Source organism: Chiloscyllium punctatum, chromosome 25 (genome assembly GCF_047496795.1).
Source record: "Chiloscyllium punctatum isolate Juve2018m chromosome 25, sChiPun1.3, whole genome shotgun sequence".
Lineage (NCBI taxonomy): Eukaryota > Metazoa > Chordata > Chondrichthyes > Orectolobiformes > Hemiscylliidae > Chiloscyllium > Chiloscyllium punctatum.
This window is the reverse complement of record NC_092763.1, coordinates 9,060,085-9,074,593: the sequence shown is the minus strand read 5'-3', so window position 1 is coordinate 9,074,593 and position 14,509 is coordinate 9,060,085. Positions and strand designations below refer to the sequence as shown.

At 40.3% G+C, this 14,509-nt stretch overlaps 1 protein-coding gene across 1 annotated transcript in view; it reads right to left on the bottom strand.

The window, feature by feature from the left end:
- The window catches only part of LOC140495690 (protocadherin-20-like), a 40,275-nt gene extending 29,953 nt beyond the window's left edge, over positions 1-10,322 (bottom strand). The window contains exon 1 of the mRNA XM_072594674.1: positions 10,211-10,322. Within this exon, the coding sequence (XP_072450775.1) occupies positions 10,211-10,261 (51 nt within the window). The 5' untranslated portion in view covers positions 10,262-10,322. The remainder of the gene's footprint in view (positions 1-10,210) is intronic.
- Positions 10,323-14,509: the final 4,187 nt, after the last annotated feature.

Below are 14,509 nucleotides of genomic sequence, written 5' to 3'. Positions count from 1 at the left end.
CTACACTTTGAATTATGACAATTAAAATAATTGTGACCCTTGTCACAAGTGTGGCGAACACTAGATACAAATATGACAAAGATCCATTGGCAACATTCATTCACAACACTAAATTTTGCAGTAGAACTGACAGTGAACCTGTCAGTGTTGTCATCGTTACTGCTTGAAAGCTGACAGTGACTTCAACAAGTGCAGTTAAATTCATAAGTCCAGAAGTTGTTGTCCGTGATTCTAAACTTCTCCCAAGGGTGCCGTGATGAAGTCTCCCAGACTTCAATCAATTAAAAAGCATTGAATTGAAAAGACCTTTTGCACTATCTGTCTCATTGGAAATGGACTTGAAAAAGCAATACGTTGATGAAAGGGATGCATCGGTATTTTTAGCTGGAAATGGAATTTGTAATTATTCCAATAAATCTCAATGACCTCAAATTAATTTTATGTTTGTAGAATGTTTTATATGTCTATGATAAAAGAAAATAAAAAACAAAGTTGTTTAGGAAATTTCTGCCTTAATTATTCATTTTATGCTCTGTAAAGTGATATTAAACAGTAAGGGATTCTGAAAGATTGGAGGCTTCTTCCTGGTTTGCTGTTGGTGAAAATACTTCCATTTGATTAGCTACTTGATGACATTATAAATTGCTGAACGTCCAGAGATACCCTTGACTTAGCACCTGATTCAAACCAATCTCAGAAAATGTTCGGTTGCTTCCTGTGTCGTTGAAGTATTTTTACATGAATGTCAAACATTTCACCCTAAGATAATATATGCACACCTGTTGGAATTGGGCCAAAAAATGACGTTGAAAACTAAATGAATGAATTCAGATTTTTATTTATTTCTCAATATCTCTTTACAGAGATGTCACTGGACTTTTGTGGGCACTTTTCTGACAGTCTAACGCAAGTGGTCACTTTACTGTTGAATACAAAATCCGGGATATTGTTGTGTCTGCTTGGTCTAATTTTTTTTTAACATTATTAAATAACACATACTATGAACTAGATACACACTATTTCCAGGAGAAAGTGAGGACTGCAGATGCTGGAGATTAGAGTCGAGAGTGTAGTGCTGGAAAAGCATCTGAGGAGCAGAAGAATCGATGTTTTGGGCACAAGCCCTTCATCAGGGAGCCCTTCAAAGAATGCAGGGCTTATGCCCAAAACATTGATTCTCCTGCTCCTCGGATGCTGCCTGACCTGCTGTACGTTTCCAGCAACACACTCTCGACACATTATTTCCAGAAAGCATAAGGTTTGCTGAAGGTTTTATATTTGTTAATACTTTGTGACCTGGACATTTTTAAATGCAATAATCAGTATCCATCCACCGACAGTTGTCCAGCTGTTCATAGAATCTTGCAGCTTCTGACACTCAGCAGCAGTGTGTACTATCTACAAGATGTACTGCAGAAATGCACCAAAACTCCTTAAACAGTACCTTCCAAGTCCATGGCCACTTTCATCTAAAAGAACAAGGCAGCAGATACATGGGAACACCACCACTTTCAAGTTCCCCTCCAAACCACTCACTGTCCCTATAGTCTTTAGCACTGACATGAATATCAATGGTAAACAGAAACTACAGGTGAGAAAGGGAGTAAAATTAGCTGGAAGCAGGGGGCTATTAACTTTTCTCTGTCCTTTTCCCAATGCAAAAGGTAGCCTCAGATGGTAGCACCACAGATTACCACCCAATTGATGCTTAATTTTGTTTATTCATTCATGGGATCTGGGCATTGCTGGCTGGCCAGTACGTATTGCCCTTGAGAAGATGGTAGTGAGCTGTCCTCTTGAACCACTCTGGTCCACTTATTGTGGATAGACCCACAATGCCATGAGGGTAGAAATTCCAAAAATTTGACCCAGTGACAGTGAAGGGACGGTGAGTGATTTGGAGGGGAACTTGAAGGTGGTGGTGTTCCCATGTATCTGCTGCCATTGTTCTTTCAGATGAAGGTGCTGTTTAAGGATCTTTGGTGAATTTCTGTAGTGTATCTTGTAGACGGTACATACAGCTGCTACTGAGCGTCGGTAGTGGAGGGAGTGGATGTATGTAATGTGGTGCCAATGAAATAGGTGCTTTATACTGGATGATGCCACTTTTCTTGAGTGTTGTAGGAGCTGCACACATACAAGGCAGATGGGGAGTATTCCACCACATTTCAGACTTGTATCTTGTGTTGGTGGACAGGCTTTGAGGAATCAGGTGGTGAGTTACTCGCCATAGTATTCCTAACCTCTGACCTACTCTTGTAGCCACTGTGTTTATGTGGCAATTCCAGTTGAGTTTCTGGTCAATGGTAACACCCAAGAATGTTGATCGTGGGAGATTCAGTGTTGGTAACACCATTGAATGACATTGGGTGAATGTTAGGTTGCCTGTTATTGGAAATGGTCATTGTCTGGCATTTGGGTGGAATGTATATTACCTGTCACTTGCCAGCTCAAGCCTGGATAGTATCCAGGTTTTGATGCATTTGAACATGAACTGTTTCAGTGTCTGAGGAGTTGCAAATGGTGCTGAACATTGTGCAGTCACCGGTGAGCATTCCCATTTCTGATCTTAACTAGCTGGAAATGGTTGGCTATGGGATATTATTCCTGAGGAACTTCTCAGAGATTTCCTGGATCTGAGATGATTGAGATGATTGACCTCCAACAGCTACAACCATCTTCCTATGTCCCAGTTATGACTTGAACATCTAGGGTATCAGTTTGCAACCTGATACCCTAGCATTCCAGTTATACTAAGGCTCCTTGATGCCACATTGCATGTGTGGCATAGCTGTCACTCTCACCACACTTCGAGAACTCAGGTTTTTGTCTATGTTTGAACCAAGGCTTGAGGAGAGGAGTTGAGATTAGGAGTTGAATAGCCCTGGCAGAACCCAAATTGGGTGTTGCTGAGTAGGGGCTGAGCACGGGCTGCTCGATACTATTGTGATGACACCTTCCATCACTATACTGATGAGGATAAAAGTTTGAGGAGTGGTAATTGGCTGGATTGAATATGCCCTGTAATATTCAGGCGGTAAAGGTAAAAACCTAATCACCAGCTGTTTCAAAAAAAATTCTATGAAATCTCTAATTACATTATCAAGAATTTGATAAAAGCTTTGAAGGAAGGTTCCAACAATTTCCACTGGAGGAGAGTAAAATGACCAAGCAGGAATTAAACCAACACTGAGGTTCATTCAAAAATGTTGCTGTTACACATGTGCAGAATATTTCTTAACCTGGATTTTCCAGTCATGTTTACACCATATTCTCTATTCGGTTAGGGTTAGCAGATGATTGTAGTGAACTGTTGGAGAATAAAATCACAGACCGCCAACCATCATTGAGTTCTTCCATAATCTCCTCTACTCTGTTCAATAGCCTGTTTAAATAGTTGAGCAGCACTTAGTCCAGTCTACTTAGAAGAACTGACAGGCAAATAATTTAAAATGCTACTGTGCGTTGCTCATCTGCAAGCAGTCTACTCCTCTTTAATCAAAGTCAGTCCATTTGAATGATCTCATCAGTCTTGTGAGGACTGAATTTTCCCCTTTCACTATGTTTACTGTTTGGTTTGTTTTTGCTGTGCAAGGAACAAGTTATCCATGTGAGAGCTCAATCTGAATGTATCCTGAATGTGAATACTACACTTTATGAGGAGGTTAGATGTTGGGTTCGGTAACATTTTCCATGTACAATACTGTGTTGCCTCTGAAGTTACCAACAGAACCAAGCCGGTCTGGGTACAAATGATTCAGGTCTTGGAGAGACCCGATGTTGCATTCTGGAATCTTTTGTGTCAGAAGTGATGCATTCATTACCTTATAATGATACGGAAATTTGTGGCAGAAATGTGCAAGTCCACTGAGATTGGTCTTGATGTCAGGAGCATCTTGCTACATCTTTTATGATTTTGACAAGTGCTGTGGCAAGTTTCTCATCAGGCAGTAGCAAGTTGCTAAGTAAGGGGTATTATAGCTTGTTAAATATTATGCTAATGGCCCAATTTGTTGCATTAATGTTCACCTTACCATCTTACTTAACATGCCAAGCAATCTCAATATTGACAAATCTCAACAACCAAATCAGAATGAGTGTCTGGCACTTCAGCTCATTCATTGTTTTGAAGGGCCTCCATATTGGACAGAAGGCACCGACATCTGGGGGCACGCCCCCTCTACACTGGCCACATTGACCCTACATCTAGTACATTGATATTCGATATGTGCCAGCCTCTACAAATCCTCATAGCAATCTCCCATCTACTTGCAGGACACTTCTGTAATTCAATGTTGCTCCTTGGGCTACACCAGAAACTGTTATTGTAATGCTGCAGTAAGGACACTGTTCTTGGAATGGATCATGCTGCATCTCTGGGCTCCTTGCTTGCTTTCATAGTGCTCAATCTGATCCTACCTAGACAGACACAGCATCTCTGCCTTGCCTTGGTTTACCCCTCAGCCAGAACTACTGGACTCATGTTATTTTTGTCTTGCTGTGCCATTTTGTGCAGGGACAAGGGCAGGAATCTCATCATGTTTGTCACTCAGTCTTAAGTCAAGTCAAGGATGTTAGTTTTCAACCAGGACTGCCAGCACAACAGTCAAGGGCAGCCTCTGGTATCAGTCCAAGGATTTGGGCACAGTCAGTCAGCCACTCTGGGCAGTCAGAGTGAGAAAGCTCTTCACATAAGGGGTGAGATGAAGAATGATAGGCAGTACACTACCGAGCTTTAATCTTTCTTCCCAACTGGGTCTGTTTTCCTCTTAGAATAAGAGAGAGCAGGCATTACGGAAGATGAAAGTGGTTGACATAGCTGTTACTTTCCAAACACAAGGAGTGGTGTACCAAGCGAATAAGTAGGTAGGATAGATAACATGCAGTGGTATTAGGTGTTAGAGTGGGTGATAACAAGTGAGAGAAGATGTTGTATATAATAATGAGGGGTAGAGCATTAACCTCGGATGTGGCAACAGTAGCATAGATCAAGTGGGTATGAGTTATTAGAGAGAAGATGGTGGCAGTGACATCAGCAAAGTGGAGAAGGCCTTTGACCTTTTGTCCCACAGTGCTGTGCATTTTCCTCAGTAGTTGAGATTGCTTTCACCTGAATAGCATTGGCATTGTTTGGTATCATGGCTCCTCCACTCGTTTGTCCTGGTGGAGAAGGAAGTTCTGTGTTTACAACACGCCAGCTGGCATGACCTCCAGGACCCTGTCCACAAAATGGGATGCCAATTTCTACATCTGCTCCATGCAGTAGCAAATTGTAGTAAGTGGTAAGATAAGGCTGGAATCATGTGTTAGGGATGCCAAGGGGGAAGATAGTTAATGATGTGAGTTTAGTAGGATATTGTAGGAAATCTCGCTTGGCCTTATTGCAAAAGACCTTCCAAAAAACTTGATTCATCTTGCACATAACCAAAAAAAGAAAGATTCAGTGTTTAACTCATGGACTTTTTTGACATGTGTGCATGACAGATTTGGAAGTTTTAAACCATCATTGGCATCGTTCCTCAGTTGAGTATTCTTCATTTACTGTTATGAAGAATTATATTGCATTTTGTATTTTTGCAAACACTTGGATATCCTGCACATTTGGTCCCAATATTGTCTTGTAGAACATAATTTGCATGAATCACAAAATCCTGCAATCTGTTTTGTTGGAAGATACAAGCAATTCATCATAGAAGAATGACATACTGATTATATTGACAGCTCAATAGTTGTCACAGTCAACTGTCTGCAAATGTTGCTGTGTTGCTACAAATTCTTCAATGTGTCAATGATCTATCTTTATGTTTATCCAGAAGTGCTTTGCAGAAAGATTTGATAGATATAGATATAAAGATGAGTTCCTTCAGCCTTTTAGCTGATAGCAAAGTTGCAATCACATTGCATATCTTTGCATGACATCTCCAAAGAACAGATCAACATGTATATCTGGCTGTTGGGCTATAGCTTAAGCCTCTGAATCCTGAAGTTAACTCAGATCTTAAATTGCTCTTCTAAACTTTAGATCCTTTGTGGTCATCACTAGCAGTAGCACAGGATGTTCTTCTCCTCTATCCTTCAATTCCCAAATTAGGAAGGCACTGGACAGCATGTCTTCCTTTAATAGTTATCTGTTTACCTCAGAGGTGAAGATTCACTCTTTGTTTGGATACCTGAAATTTTGAAAGAGTGTCACTGGAATGCCATTCCATGTTTGAATGTTTGCTTTCCATTCTTACTATACTGTGTTGCACACTTTAACAATTGCCAATATCCAAAGGAACTGTACTATACTATAAATCATTTTGTGTTGGCTTCTCTCTTTCTGTCTCCTTCTTGTTATGTTCGTCCCCTTTATTCAAAGTGATACTTGAGCAGTTACAAAAGGGTGGTGCCCATGCTAAAAAATATATCATGGTGATGTCACACATGCTTTTTTCTGTGTCCATGCCATTTCAAGAATACAAAGTAGCAGAATCGCTTGGTTACTGGAAACAGGTAAGACCTAGTGATTGTAAGAGAGTGTTTTATTTTTAACTCTTTTAAACTATACTTCATCTAGGAATTTCTTGCTGAATTAGAGCTGTCCTGGACCTCTTATAAGCCACCAAGTTTCTTTTTAAATTGACACACTGTAGCCTCCTATTTTTAAGATAGCAAGTAAATGTACTGACAACCTTTACTACATCGTGGTTGCTGTTCATCAGTGCGCTTGCAACTGAAGTCTTGGTTGTTACATGTGAAATTTAGCTCTGAACTTGCACAAATGATGTGCAATTTTTAGGAAAATAATTTCATGTCTGCCTGTCTATGTTATCTACCTTCTGGCTTTTGGTTCCATCTTGCTGTGACTAGCTTCCAGTGCTCACTTGCTGCCACCGTGAGGTGACATGGTATTCTATATGTTAGCCACATAACGTACACTGCAGAGATTTGGGTTCTTAATGAGAAAGGTTTCTCGAAGTTTATTAGTAGCCAACTATATACTGTATTAAGACATCTGGGTGTTATGCTTACTTTGATTAATACTTAATTTCAGAGACAGTTGAATAGCTGACAAACTAACTGATTAACTTGCTGACTGAAACTTGACAAATGAACAGAAAATAAAATGGAAACCTGTTATACTAGACCATCATACGGTTACCTAGCTGTCTTACAGGTGTGGTGCATTTCTGAGAACTGTGAAATAATAGAACAAACAATCTGTTTTTCCTTCAGGACAAATTCAACACTTGCATATTGAACTAAATCATTTTAAGTATTAGAAAGTTATGAAACTTCCAGTAAATCTCTCAAAAAATATTCTTAATATAAAGCACAAAGAAAAGAGCAGACATTCAATTGCTAAATTTTGATTGAATTCTATCCTTCGATTTCAAATTCCTCTATAAATCTATACACAATAGTGATTTCACCAGAATGCCTCTGTAAATTTAACTGAAAAAAAAATCTGTTAATAGCCAGGGCAGCGAAGTAACATGTACAAACGTTGTTAGGATGGAATGAAGAAATGGAGTGTAAACATGATTGTGAACCAACTGTACTGAACGACGGATTTGTGAAAACCATTGTAAACTATGTAAATCCACAAAAAATTGCTCATCATCTTCTTTGCTCTCAAACGAATAGTTGAGCATCTGCTAAAGCATATTTTGAAATTCATTTACAGGATGTGGGTATTGTTGACGAAGTCGGCATATATTGCCTACTACTAATTGTCTTGAAGGAGGTTGGTGATGATCTGTTTTCTTGAACCATATAGGTATAATACGTACATCTTCAATGCCATAATTGAATCCCTACAGTGTGGAAGCAGGCTATTTGGCCCATTTAGTCCTGCACATCTTTGGACAGTGGGAGGAAACCAGAACACCCAGTGGAAACCCACGCAGACACAGGGAGATTTTGTAAACTCCACATAGACAGTTGGCCGAAGGTGAAATTGAACTCGGGTCCCTGATGCTGTGAGGCGGCAGTGCTAACCATCGAGGCACTGTGCCAACATTGGGGAGGGAGGTCCAGGATCTTGGCCCAGTTGCACTGAAGCCATGCATTTCCATATCCCTGTGGTGAGTGGTTTGGAGGGGAACTGATAGGGTGCCAATCTTGCCATGTGTCTACTGCCCTTGAACTTCTAGATAGTAGGGGTGTCAGGTTTGAAAGCTGCAGTTGATAGAGCCTTGGTAAGTTGCTGCAGTGTATATTGTAGGTGATAAACATTGCTGCTACTGCGTGGTGATAATAAAAGGAGCAGATTTTGAAGACATTAGATAGGATGCCAGTCAAGTGAACTGTTTTATCCTGGATGGTGTCAAGCTTCTTGATTGATGTGGGAAATATCCCATCACTTTATTGATGTAAATGAAAAGATGCAGGCAACATGTGAATGCCAAGTTTCTGATGGCTAACTAAAGCCATTACCCTTGAACCACCACCGTAGAGGCAGCAGGGAGGTCAGCAGGTTTATTCAGTCATCTCACTAACTACACCCAATGATAAAGTGCTAGTGGAGGTGGGAAAAGCGGCTCACTCTCCACCAAGGAGTGAGTCGGGCATCATTTGTCACTTTTTCCTCCCCTGGCAAAATGACACAATCACAGTGAGTGAGTGGTTTCCATGCCACCTTGCAAACATTCCTGCCTCCAAACCTGTCTTCAAAGAACCTGAAAAAGCCTGGCCCAGGAATCTTCTTGAATAAAGTCTGAAGAAATGTATGGTTGGGGGCACTGTGAGCATCAATTGGTATCCATTCACAGTTTGTAACTATCCAGGACTAAGAGCTGCTTATCAGCATGACTTGGGACTGTTTAGCTCCTGTCCAGACAACCAAGTTAACTTGAAAGTTTAAGAGTTGTTTTACTAGGAATATAAATCATCTTCAAGATTGTCTATCCTTTGATGACTGAAACAAAGTGAAACATTCAAGCAGAAATGATTTTTATCCTTATTCCTACAACATTTCTTCATGCTATAATCAGATCAGAGAGGTTGACATGGCCCAAATTTATTTAAATGATTAATCGTGATTTATTTTAAATGGCAGTAGGAAAGGATAGTGTACTTTCAAACAAACAATGACTGTGAATTAACTTTACAAACTGTACAACAAAAGCAAAAATACAGCTGCTACTTGGCCTGCTGAGTGTTTCCTGTTTTTTCATATTCCAAATAGTGAAGGTTCATTACAGGAATGCTTACAGATTTTGTTTGGCAAAGGAATGTGTTATAACAGGGTTTTGCTGCACATAAACAATGTGAAGTAAATATTTACCCAGCAAATAACTCAACAAATTTAATATTAATTCTGTGTAGAAAATGTGAAATGAAGTAAAAAGCTGAAATATCTTTGTGGGTGAAAATTAATAATCTGTGCCATCTTGAAGATAAGAGGCTTGAAACAAATAACAAGTCTGTGAAGAAATGCTTATAGACACTGAACATTTACTCCTACAGCCATCTGATGGTAAAAACCTTATGTTGCCAGATAAGAATGTTTGTTTATGTCATGTTAGCTAATTGCTTCAAATTTTGAATCCAATCACTAATTTTGCACCTTCTTTTTTTCACACATTTTGTTATTATTAAGGATGTAGTCTCTTTCAGAAGGTTAAAACTCAACTTGAGTCATGGGATTCATAGAAATTAACAGCCACATTTTCTGACGCAGGTAATTTATTTCATTTTTGAGTTGTCTTATCCAATGAAAGACCAACCTACTCTGTTCATACGATTCATTGAACTTCATGAATTTCAGCATTGACATATACTCCAGCAAAATGGATTCACTGTTTATGATGAATAGCAAGCAAACTGCAAACCTCAATGTTTAATCAAAACACCAATTATATATGTACATTTATTCTTAATGCTCCTCTAAATTGCGCTATCCCTTGCACCCCACTCTCCCCACAACAGAGTGCAGACATTTGAGATGGAAGATAGCAAGATAATAGTCGCTTAGTTTTAGACAACATCTTTACTGTTGAATTTTCTTTGTAAAACACATTGTGTGCAAACTTAAACAAAATAAATGACATTGAATACATTCTACAGGAAATACAGAGAAAACAAGAACTAAGGCATTGACAATGTTCAATAGAGAATTGACTGTCTCTTTGTCACGAGCTGTCTGAACAAATTTTCACTTTTCAAAGTGGACAGAAAGAGCAAAATCAGCAGGCAAGTAAAAAGGAAATCAAGAAACAATTACCTGAAGCACTGATCCTGTGTAATCCACACAGAAGGTACCTTTAAGATCCATAGTTCCAACTAATAGAATTTACTGGGAACATGAGGAACAGTGTGCTTGCTTCAGCACTCCCTGAAAGTGTCAATGCTGCAGTGTAGCAGAAATTCATGCTTTTAATGCCAGCAGCTGTGGGTGGGGCTAACAGCCTTTTAGCATTTTTGTTTTTAATATCAGGTGCATGATCCAGGAAACTGGCAGGTAGAACCCCCTTTCCAGTTTACCTGCAAGCTTATTATTCAACTTCATTGCACTAAGATGATCTTCTGGTCTCATAAAACCTGAGGTGAAGCCAAGCACGGATTGGAGTCAAGGCCCTGCTGCGGACTGGTGACCAGGGTGCCAACATGGACTGGGTCAGGAGACCGTTGTTCTGAATTTGTTTTCTCCGTTTTATAATTTATTTCTAAATCTGAAATGTTGGACTTCTTTACTTCTCTATTTTCCTAAGAAGTGTAACTGAGAAAGCTGTACCTTTGTACCTAAGATGGTGCCATAAGAGGCGACTTGTACTCTTTTCACTGTACTCAGCACTAATTCTGATTCTAAATTCAAAGATTTTGGAAACCTCCCCACTATATCAAACAACATTAATGATAAGCAGTTGCGTGAAAGTTGATATGATGCAGGATATCACTTAAATCTTTCAATGTTGTGGCAGTATTTCCGTAGAAATTTAGGTCACTAAATAGCATTTTGTTTAAAAATAATTTTAACCCTGAAGTTAAGCTGCAAGGAACCAAGGTACTTTATATATTGTTTCTCAATGCTTTTTCAATAGAGCTAATGTTAAATGTAGTTTTTGTGCATGGATTAAGTGTTCACACATGAGCACTCCACCGTGTAATTTCACAATACTTTTCATGGAATCAAAGCATCACTGTTCAGAAGGCCATTTATTTCCATGCCAGTTGGCTACAGAGCAGTCCAATCATTTTGACACCTCCACTTGATTTTCACATCCCTTCAAGTTTGTTTTCTTGAAGAGTCTGTTGATTTCTGTTTGAAATCATTGATTGTTTCCACTTTCAGCACCTTCACAGATTGCAGTTTTCAGATCAATAACACTTGCTGCCTGAGGTCAGAAGTCACATGACACCAGGTTATAGTCCAACAGGTTTATTTGAAAACACGTTGCCCCTTCATCAGGTGAACAAAGTCAGAAGTCACACAACACCAGGTTCACTGGATGAAGGGGCAGTGCTCCAAAAGCTTGTGATTTCAAATAAACCTGTTGGACTATAACCTGGTGTCATGTGACTTCTGACTATGTCCACCTGATGAAGGGGCAACGTGATTTCAAATAAACCTGTTGGACTATAACCTGGTGTCATGTGACTTCTGACCTTGTCCACCCTGGTCCAACACCAGCACCTCCACATCACTTGTTGCATAAAACAATTCCTTTTTCCTTATTTCATCATCCACTGGACAGAATACTTCCTCAGCTACCTTGTCCAAGTCTGTTATAATCTTACAAATTTCCATTAAGCCTGTCCTTTGCTTCAAGGACAATAATGCCAAACTTCCTGTGGTAACCTTGGGGTAAACTAACCGTTCACTAATAACCTTTAGGGATGTAAATCTGCCAGCTTTCCCTGTAATTTCACTGGTCTACATTTATTGCCAATCCCTAATTGCCCAGAGAGCAGTTAAGAGTCAGACACATTGCAGTGGGTCTGGAGTTAAACGTGATACAGACTAGCTAAGTATGCTAAATACTATTCTATAAAGGATATCAGTGAGCCAGATGGGTTTTTACGACAATTGACAATGGCTACATGACTGTTTGGTTAGCTTTATATTCCAGACTTTTAAATTGAATTCAAATTTCAGAATCTGATATGGGTGTGTCTTGTGTATCTGAGTTACTCATCCTGTGACATGACCCTTCCACCATTGTCTTTGCATGTAACTCCAGACCCACAGCAGAGTGGTTGATTCTTGCCTGTCGTCTGGGCTGTTAGAGTTGGGTAATGAATGCTGGCTGAGCCAGCGACACTAATACCGCACATTCAAATAAAAAGAAAACAAATTAATGAAAACACTGGGAGTGGGAAACATGGAGAGTGGGGTGGGCAAATCAGTCAGGAATTGAAATTTCATAATCACAATGGTGCCTTCAGAATGAAAATTAAGTTTGTGAACTGGCAATAGCGGGAAGGGGATTCATGCTGTCCTGTTAAGAGTCATTCCTACTTGCATACCATGAAAAGTTATTGTATTAAAATTCTGTGAAATTAAGTCCTACATTTCCGATAAGGTCAGCAGCATACAGGAACTTAGTTCCTGCTTATTTTAAAGGGGTACACCCATCAGTTTTTTGTCATTGTGACAGAGATGAGTGGTTGTATTTTTTGAACTCTGCCACAGAAGGGAGAGCTAAATAGACAGGCAGGAGGCTGGAAGAAGGCAGCAAACCAGGCAGCATCAAAAGGTGGAGAAGTTGACATTTCAAGTGTAGCCCTTCTTCAGCACTCACTTTGAAGAAGTTCCCTGCCTCCCTCAGACATGCACTGTGTAAATCCCTTTTTCACTGCCACAACCCTGTGCCACATTGCAGAAGGGAGAGCAGCAGATGAATGCCAGCTTGCATGGAGGCTACGTCTGGGGGTTTTGGGAATGGGTATGAAGGAAAGGAAGATGGTGGCGAGGGAGATCAGAGCATGGACTCAAGGTACAGACATTTATGGTGAGAAGCTTGGCATCCTGGGTGTGGTGGGTGAGCTCAGTGCAGCCAGTGTTGATGAGCAACAAGAGGAGCCTAAATGGTCTCGATAGCCCACATGTGGGTCCAATGTATAAAGACTGGCAAAAGGCTGGCTGGCAAAACAAAGGTTCACAGTCCGAGGTATAAACTTGGTATAAAGGTCCAGTCTGAGGTATAAAAAAGATCTCACAGGTCAGTGCGTGAAATCTAATGGCAACTCAAGGGGTGATGCAAGGAGAGTCTGGGAACAGTGGAGGAATTCAAATAGGCTTGGTTTGGAGAAAATTGGCATGTACACTTACACAACAAAAAGGTCCCAAATTATTGTTGGGAGAGTTCAAGATTAACAGAGGAAAGTTGCAGAGTGATGTTAGGATGGTCAGGGCTGGTGGGAACAAAGTTGAAAGTGAAGTGGGAGGATGGCAGGTCATAGTTTGCAGACTGTGTGTCACTCTTACAGCAGATGTACTTTTTTAAAAACTAACTTATAGCGAACAGGATTGCGTTTCCACACGATAGGAGGCCAGTGTAGGCTGCGTAGAATTTAACAGTGGACAAAATTTCAAGTGCTCAGAAATTAAATTGACAATAGCCATTAATATCCAGATTCTCAAATCACTGTCTGCTTTCTTTCTTGCTGTTCACTTGATCAACCATGTATTTGTCTTTTAAAAGCAATCATCCAACAATCTCAGAAGCAGTGGGTGAGAATATAACAGAGGAGGGCTCTCACTGGTCAACAACTGAATCCACAAGGCCAGGAACAGGCAACACTGAGGAGGTTGAGGAGGAAGTTAGGAGAAACCCATTCAGGGAGAGCACAGGAACACAAAATCACTAACAAACTATCACTGGACACCTGAGAGACAATAGTAACACGATGCTTCAGGGTGTCCCAGAAATTGGAGATCTGTCCAATCGTGCAGCAAGGTCTACAGCCATGCGGATGAATGAAAAACCCATTCCAGTAGCCTCCAAAGTGACATGTAGTAACAACTTCCTGTCTCTATGGCTATCCCATGGACAGCATGTGTGGCATTTGTAGGCGGCACACAAGTTGCATCCAAAAAGGTGACCAATCCCCTTTTCCACCCTCCCAGTGAGTTCACCAGGTTCACCACAGGTGATGACTACCAGTTGGTCAGACGAATACACTTCATGACCATCTCTCATTTCCCTAGAGAGCAAGATATAATTGACACCACTCATGTTTACATCAGAGCTTGCTGGGACCAGTCAACAGCATATGGGAACTACAAAGGATTCCAAGCTGAATGCATAATTGGTTTGTGACCACAGATGAAGAATTAAGCAGCTCCTTTCCCACTGAGTTCTTAACATTCATAAATCACATGGGGCTGGTAGTTTCCTGAGCTTTTCAGGCAGTCAACTCAGATTAATGGCTGGATCCTGTATAACAAGGGTTATCCTCTCTGGCCATGATTGATGAGAACAGTGAGGCAGTGAGACAATGCTACAATACAACCCTCACCTTCAGCACAGCCATTGGCAGATAGAAAATAGGGGCTTAAAAATATTGTTTTGGTAGGTCC